The sequence below is a fragment of the Sardina pilchardus genome, chromosome 14 (assembly GCF_963854185.1).
Source record: "Sardina pilchardus chromosome 14, fSarPil1.1, whole genome shotgun sequence".
Lineage (NCBI taxonomy): Eukaryota > Metazoa > Chordata > Actinopteri > Clupeiformes > Clupeidae > Sardina > Sardina pilchardus.
The window spans coordinates 8,371,764-8,380,703 of record NC_085007.1 but is presented as its reverse complement, the minus strand read 5'-3'; the positions used below and the strand labels follow the sequence as shown (position 1 = coordinate 8,380,703).

The 8,940-nt window shown below is 45.3% G+C and overlaps 1 protein-coding gene across 1 annotated transcript in view; it reads right to left on the bottom strand.

Annotated features, from left to right (window-relative positions):
• The window catches only part of aif1l (allograft inflammatory factor 1-like), a 19,286-nt gene extending 12,507 nt beyond the window's left edge, over positions 1–6,779 (bottom strand). Inside the window, exons 1-3 of the mRNA XM_062554679.1 lie at positions 6,633–6,779; positions 6,326–6,387; positions 2,558–2,624 (exon numbers count right to left, since the gene is read on the bottom strand). Coding sequence (XP_062410663.1) covers positions 2,558–2,624; positions 6,326–6,387; positions 6,633–6,657 — 154 coding nt within the window. The 5' untranslated portion in view covers positions 6,658–6,779. The remainder of the gene's footprint in view (positions 1–2,557; positions 2,625–6,325; positions 6,388–6,632) is intronic.
• Positions 6,780–8,940: the final 2,161 nt, after the last annotated feature.

The window sequence follows — 8,940 nt, the reverse complement described above, 5'->3', positions numbered from 1 at the left end:
AGTGTGTTTAAACCAAATATAGTCCCTTTCACTCACTCATACACAATTTCACATGTACATACTTTATGTCTTTGTCATACACAATGCAATAACTTTCATCTGGCTTATACCAATCGTGTACCAACACACACACAGCTCTGTGTGGGGTTAGCAATAAGAGAGGCATCTGCAGGGGAAATCATAAGATGAGAACTTGGGGGTCATCTGTGAGTTGTGCATCTCAGCACTTCACTTGGCTGTCTGAATAACTTGTTTAGACACACACATCTCTCTCTCTCTCTCTCTCTCTCTCTCTCTCTCACACACACTCACACACTCACACACTCACACACTCACACACTCACACACTCACACACACACACACACACACACACACACACACACACACACACACACACACACACACACACACACACACACACACACACTCCCCCTCTTTCCTCATCTTAGGCCACATGTTCTCCCCTATGGCCACAAACACACACACACACACACACATGCACAGAGAGGCCTGGGAGCCACCAGTGGTGAGGCAGAGAGGTCTGGAACATTCTTCTGCTGCCACTGCGGACCACGTTTTCTCCTCGGACACATGCATCACAACACTGACACACACACACACACACACAAATCACAGCAACTGTCTCAAAACACAAAACAGCCCAATTACACGAATATACACGAGGATAGCACTAGTGAGGGAGAAGACATTCACAGGTGCCGCAGTGTTTGTGCCAAGACTGTATGTGAAACCATACATCAACACTCAACACACAATGTTCTCACACACTCACAGGAGTGTAAGACCGTCTGGAACCCCCCCACACACACATCTGCATACAAACCTGGACTGGACAATGTGTGGAAGTCTAGACTGTATAAATAATCATGCATTCCTACAAGCACCCAGGACACACACACACACACACACACACACACACACACACACACACACTTCCTCACTGATTCTCGGAACACTCCAACACCCGTCCTGGTTTCTGTCTCTGCATGAGCATCTAAAGCAGGGAATGTGTTAGTCAGCACGTTCACACACACACACACACACACACACACACACACACACACACACCCCTCCCCAGTCACACACACACACACACAATACATTGTGCTGCCATTATAAAAATGAATCTCTCACTGACCTAATTCATGGTGGTGTCCGTGTCATATTTCAAGATAACAATGAACAATGACTATAATCGTAGAGGGTGGTATGGGAATGGTATAGCGCATGATATGGGGATGGTATAGGAAATGTTATGGGGTTGTATAGTGTGGTATGCGGATGGTATAGGGAGTATTATGGGGGTGGTAGAGGAAATGTTAATATGGGGATGTATAGATTGCTATGGGGATGGTATAGGGGGTATTATGGGGATGGTATAGGGAATGTTATGGGGATGGTACCAGCGCATGGTATGCGGATGGTATAGGGAGTATTATGGGGGTGGTATAGGGAGTATTATGGGGGTGGTATAGGGAATGTTAATATGGGGATGTATAGAGTGCTATGGGGATGGTATAGGGAGTATTATGGGAGTGGTATAGGGAATGTTTTGGGGATGTATAGAGTGCTATGGGGATGGTATAGGGAGTATTATGGGGATGGTATAGGGAATATTAATATGGGGATGTATAGAGTGCTATGGGGTATAGGGAGTATTATGGGGGTGGTACAAGGACAGTGTCAGCACAGCGGAGCCTGAGGTGGTGTGTGTCCCTGACTAGGCAGCGGGCGCTCTGCCAGGGCATGGAAACAGTCGCCAGGCGGACTCGGGGCGCCAGGCTGTCCTCGGAACCAGAACCTGACTGTGGGCCCGCGGGCTCAGCTGTGGAGCGAAGCAGCCGGCCGTGTTCCATCTGGACCCCATCGTGACCCTGGCGTGAGCGCGGCCCGAGGCCCGCGGGGCTGGCGGGTGACTCGTTGGTGAGCAGATCACGCCAGCGGCTCAGGCACGCACAAGCACAACGCACACAAGAGCCAGGCTAGCAGGGAAGCTGCTCCTCTCCACCAACACATTGCATTGATTTGTTAGGATATTGTTTTATTATTATTATTATTTTTTTTTTAAGCATATTTTCAGACTCTTAAGATTGTTTTCCTCCCGCGTTTTGCCAGATAGGATAGTGCGGAGTGACAGGAAGTGAGGGAGTGAGTGAGATTGGGATCAGGAAATGACCGTCGGAATCCAAACCAGAGTCCCCGTGGACTCTTGGACCGTGTGGTCATGTGGTACGGACGCGGCGGCAGCTTCTGCCTCTGTGCCCTCTGTTTTTCTGTGTCAGTAAACATGTGGTGATATCTCACTGTCTGCGTGGCCACTAATTATGCGCAACCACACACAACTGAACCTTCCCTGGCCAGAGTAGCTCAAGACAAACACACTCACACACACAACCGAAGACAAACTGACACTGTACACAGCTTTGGTAGCCACAGAAAGCCTGGATCTCCCTGGCCAGAGTAGCTACACACACACACACACACACACACACACACACACACACACACACACACACAGTGACCTGTGCCTCTTACTTTTAAAGGAGTCCAGTTTCTCTGGAAGATCCTCTTCATCTCTGTACTTTTGATCCTCCATAAACTCCTATATCCAGGGACAGAGGGGGGAAAAGAAAAAGAGCAAAAGACAGAAAGATAGAGAGAAAGATAGAGAGAGAGAGAGCAAGAACAAGAGATAGAGAGAATGGAAGACAGAAAGAAAGAGGCCGAGATAAGAGAGAGATAAAGAAGGAGTGAAAGAAAGGGAAGAATGAAGGAGAGAGAGAGAGAGAGAAACGCAAACACAGATCAGATTCCCACACAGCCAAAGAGCAGCACAGCTCAGATAACACAGACTCAGAAGTGGGTCTCTGCGACCCAAAATGTGTAGAGAAGAATGTACCGTAACTTCCAAACTATTAGGTGTGGAGTATACATTGATTAGGCAAAATTTCTGCAGGTATGAGGAATACATGGGGGCAGTTAATATGGCAATAATATGGTTTTGTTTCCTTTAACTTGCATAAAGCACTGTCCTGTGGCGTGGTATGTGGTTAAATACACAGGAAATTACTGTACTGCATGTTTCTTAGACTGATGGTCCACCTGTGCTGTTGTCTCAGCTATTTTTGGCTCATCTTTTCAATTATCATAGATGCGTGAATACTGCACATACTTTGTGTTGTTTTGTAACTGTGGTGTGTTTGTGTGCAAGTACGAGATGTTTCTATCACATATGCACATATTTAGCACAGACTCTCACATACTGCTGTGTATGTGTGAGCGCGTGAAAGACACATTGGATTGAGTCATAGAGAGCATGTGAGTATGACCGACAACAAAATGTGAGTGTGTGTGTGTGTGTGTGTGTGTGTGTGTGTGTGGGTGTGTGTGTGTGTTAGGGGTGTAACAGTACACAAAAGTCAAAAGTTCAGTGTGTATTTCATAGTTAGCCTGTAGGAACTGCTAACCTAAAAATGTTGCTGAAGCGCAACGTGAGTAGCATTTACAATGCTATTGGTGCCATGTAGAATACTTCTGTAAGGATAGTTTAATTGGCCAACACAGCATTGCATTGTAAAGCCCAATTCACACCAAAGATTCCCGACGCAACGAGACCGAGTTGCAGCGGTGCGAATTAAATGTTGCACGTAGTTGCAAGCCGTCGAAGAGCATTCAACATGTTTAGTCGCAGTTGCAAGGTTTTAGAACGTCTCTGCTCTGCTCGTCTCTTCAGGAATCATTGGTCTGAACCCTACTTTAGAGAGTTTTATTTTTATGATCTTAACATTCTGTCCTCAGCTACTGCATGCATCATGCAACAGTGGCAATGGGGTGGGTTAAGGTCTGAATAGATGGAAAAAAAACTGTGTCATCACTTAAATTATGAAATGTGTGTCCCTCCCTGGGTTCATGACCAAAAAACAGGAACTCTGTTTGTGTTTTGTCTATTTTCTTGGACTTGAAATGTTGACCTGATCTCGACCTGATAAGTCAGAAGTCAGAAGTTCAAGAGCATTCAAATAATTCATGGACACCTCTGTGCTACTGCTGATTACTGTTAAAGACTGCATTTGGTACACATCTGCATTGAACCTAACATCCTGCACCTAAACACTAACAGCGCAGTACTAATATATGTACCTTTACATCCCCAGTGTTTATCTGTGTGTGTGTGTGTGTGTGTGTGTGTGTGTGTGTATGTGTGTGGGAGAGAGAGGTTTAGCATGTCTGTGTGCAGGACATGAGGGGACACACACACACACACATAACAGTTGTTGAGCTGAGTGTTATGATGAGTTAAGGATAGGTTTAGAGCTCCAGCGCGCGCACACCCGCAGACACACACACACACGCGCACACACACACACACACGCACACACAGCAGCTGAGCTGAGCGTTATGATGGGTTACTGAGCCACAGCAGGGATTTAAATGGGAAAGAGTTCAATAGGCCCCGTCTGTCTGAGCGAAGGCAGTTCAGGACAGAAAACTGCCCATCAATGAACCCACGCTGGGGGCATATACCCACCACACAGGACACACGCTACACAACAAATCAAATGTGTGTGTGTGTGTGTGTGTGTGTGAGAGTGAGAGAGAGAGGGAGGGGAGGGGGGGGGGACCTGTTTGTCGTTTTAAGGGTAAAACAATAGTGACATACATGCTACTTCTGCAATCAACAAATCTTTATGATGATTAAGGAGTATGTGTATCTAAGCCGGTGGTAATTTATCCTCTTTTCACAAACTCAGCATCAGCAACTTCAGTGTCTTACTCAGGTGTTTGGTTTAATGTATGAGGGAGGGCAGGCCTATGTTTGTGCAAGCCTGTAAGGGAATGTGCTGAATCAACCTGCGTAAGTGTTACTGCGGTCATCTAAGCCTCGAGGACGGGCAAGAGTTAGCCCTGACTCATCGCTGAAGCACAGGGCAGATGATGACCGAGTAACTAACGAGGTTAAGGCACCGCATGTTGACACGGTTGTCTTTGTCGGTGAGACGGGGAGAGGAGGCGGATAATACGGTCCAATTCTGTGGTAATGACTGGCCAAAGAAAGCTCGGCGGCTGAAAAAAAATGGAGGTCAACTATTGGCTGAATGGCAGTATAAAAATAGACAAAGTATTACGTTGATTTACACGTCTTCTACCTTCCGATATGAGTGACGCCTAACGCGGTCCTGACTCCTGAGTCAGAGATGGCAATGACCGTGAAGAATAGAAGAAAAACGACAGTCTGAATCACTGAACCAACACAGGTGATAGCCTATGCTTGCGTAGGTTATCTGTTGTCAGCAAGCGAAAAAAAAACTCAAAGCTTTAAAATCTAATTCGGTGTTATGCCCTGACGCATTTCGGCCCAATTATTATTACCGATTCCAGCTAAACGCCACAAGGCGCAGGGTAATGCCGTTAGGTTATCCAGCTTATGCCGGTTGAATGCACTGATAAGGCGCACCCTTGCAATCAGCAGCTCAATCCCACCCGTTCTCCCGCCGAGAGACCCCTGCATAGTACCGAGACCTGAATTAGGCTACTCCGGCAACAGCACTGAAAGCAAAGCAAAGCAAACCTCTGACAGCTTGCCAGAGGCACCTAAGCAAATCAGAGAGAAAGGAGAAAGAGACTGAAACCGAGTGGGGGCTGTGGGAATGGTTGCGAAGGCTCAAATGCCAGCGCTACTCTGGTCCGCCGTCGCAACCGCGACACAATGGGCTCATTCATTCCGCTATCGAGACACCTGCTTCCCGTCGGAGCGCAAGAGGGTTGCGGGCTCAAAGGTGGAGACGGGGGCCCCTGTCTGCTTCAATAGCATTATTTTAACTTTATTCACTGGCTATTTGTGCCTAATAAAAGGTCAGAACACAGAGTACACGCCACTGACAACTGATAAAGGTTTCCGTTGGTAGGTCGCGGCAAGGGAGGGTCGGTCCTTCGAGCACATGCTGTACCCCCACCCAACCCCACAGCTGGGAATGACAGAAAAGCAACAAGTGGCTTTCCTTAGGAGGAAAACCCGGCGGGCTGATTTATTTCAAGTGGCTCTTAATATAATACATCCGTAAATAGGTCACAGGCAAAAAACACATTTTACAAAACGTTTAAATTTGCCAGAGACTACTCATGTCATGCGACACTGCTCTCATTCACACGATTCATTTATGGCCTTATTATCATGTGATTAATTCGTTTATATCGACAGGTTCAAGGCCAAGTCTGCGAAAATGCATACCGTTGAGAGCAGACACAAGAATACCGGCTGCAGTCAGGAGACCCACAGAAAGACACAGTCAAAGAATAACCCACCTTGTTTATTTCTTCCAACCTCTCCCTCTGTTGGGCTTTCAGTAATCCAAAGGTTTTACCTCCTGCAGACATTAGAAAGCGTATTTTAATATTCGAAATTCCACATGGCACTGAGGTTAGCTCTGCCTATTTGCTAACAGAGGCTAGCAGGTTTGATAAGGACCTCTACAACAGTGGCTAACATCACAGCACTAGCATTCCAGTTGATAACGTTGGATGACCGCTTCTCTGTTTGAAGCATAACGTTATAAATGTGAATTGTGATATCGATATCAACGTTTTAAAATGCGCATTCCTGTAATCCTACCTTGCATATTCTGATTCGAAGGCATCGTGGTAGAAAGAGAGGTTTGTCGGTGCTGAGAACTGGGACAAAACGCAGAGTCTGCGTGGCTGCGAACGCGGTCGTCCTCACTGTGGATCTAAACCGTGGAACTCACGCTAGTGTAGGTCAAGGCGAGTGTGGCGGTACCCGAGTGATGCGCTCCCGGTTTGCCAGGAATACTGCCAGCTCTTGGGCCCCATCATGTGGACAAAAGTGTAATCATTGTCACACGCGTCAGTATTTTCTCACCTCAGAAGATCCATGGAGCTTACGTTGTGTTGTGTAAATATTTTGTTATAAAATAATCCGAATTAGAAACAAATAAAAATGAAATTAAAAAATAAGTGATATAGCCTCGAAGCCTCATGTAGCCTACGTGTAGACAAAGAACAAAGAGGAAAATAATTGTAGCCTGTAGAGTTGGTAAACACTGCCACCAAGTGGCCCGTTAGAATTAACGTTCTTGACAGACGCTGAAGATCTTAGCCGCTAGATGGCAATGTTACTAGGACTACAGCCTACTCGCCCGACAATGGTGTAGGGCCCAGTAGCATTGCCATCTAGCTGCTTAATTCTAACTGGCCACTTGGACAGTACAGTAGGCTACAGACAAAGCAAGTCTCACCCAATGTATCTCTTCGATACATGCATCATAGATACAGACGGTTAGAAGGTTGCCGCCCCCTCTGTGGGGGAAAACATGCTAACATCACACATGAAAGTCAATGGGGCTAACTCGCTAGCAGAACACAAATGTTTTCCCCCACGGGGGATGTTTCAGCCATGGTTAACACGGTAACTGGGGGCGGTAACCACGATTATGACGAGATGCCGTCTGTATGTATTCCCTCAGTTTGCCTTGAGATGGGAGAAATAAGGATTTCAATGAAACCCATGAACTTCCTGCTTTCAATTATGTAAAATGATGATTTTTACATCATTGAAAGCAGGAAGTCCAACATGGAAATCCGTATTTCTCCCATCTCAAGGCAAACTGATGTAATGATGCACGACCATTCAAAAACATGACTGGTTTTCTAAAGATACAAAGCTTAATGCTAATCGGTGAAGTGTCCTTTTAACTGGTACATTCACACCTGTACAGAGCATACCCTCCTATTCATGGGTTTCCTCAGGTCCTTTCCCACAGGTGTAAAAAATAAAGTACCTGCAGAATGCAGACTGTATAGTGCTTGATTAACCCACCTGTGGAAAGGGACCTGATGAAACCCTTGCATACAAATAGTGCATATCTCTTGGTTTATTTCCACAATAAAGAAACTTTAAATGGAAACAAATTTATTTGGAAATTAATAATAAAGAAAATATAAAGCACATCATGGACGAAGAAATCAGCAATACATGCGTGTCGCTCCACACACTTTTGTCCTCTGCCTCTGAGTGGATACCGTGATCTTCAGTATTAAAACTGCACACTTTGATTGTTGCTACCCCAGAGCTAACTTACAATGTAACTTGTAATAGGTGCCTATGATTAGTTAGGGTTAGCTTCAAATGAACACCCGGATCTCCTTATTTGGGCAAAGCTGGCAGCTTTGGTTCCTTTTTGTAGGTGAGCTTCAGAGGTATAGTCATGGGTTTCATCAGGTCCCTTTCGACAGGAATATTAATCAAGTTCCATGCAGTCAATGGCTGTATCGAACCGCCTACTTGCACTTCCAATACTTAGTTTAAGTATGTAGTGCAGATTTTGGGACAAACATTGTACAACTCGCTGGTTGGTGCGTTGGAGATGACCAAGTCAGGTCACAGATCAGGAACATAGAAAAAAATCCTGCACACTGACCATATTTATTCACAATAAGTTACATTATTTAGTTTAAAAACAAATATTTATTGATTAAGGACTTTCTACTGGGTTTTTAAGTATAGCCTAACATTTTCTCCTGTTTTGGTGTGACATCAAAGTTCACTAAAATAAATTATTGTGGAGGGTGCTGTATGCAGACAATCATTTTCATTGAAATAAATTGTGTTTCAGCAACCCCCATTGGCAACAGGTGGAGGTGTGAACAAAAGAATGATAGCCTGGAGGCAGAACTCCATTCAGTCCAGCATTGTCAATCAGATGGGCCTATAATCAGCATCATTAACACGTATAGGGACATTAAACTAAACCATTTCGTAAGCTACCCGGACTCTGCTTGTAGGCTACACCAATTTATTTTTCAGTAAGGCCTATAGACATTTTTATTCAAAGGCCAGGACCATATCTGTTGAAAATCACTGTATAATAAACATCACTGTAATTGCACTATGCAGGTAGGCC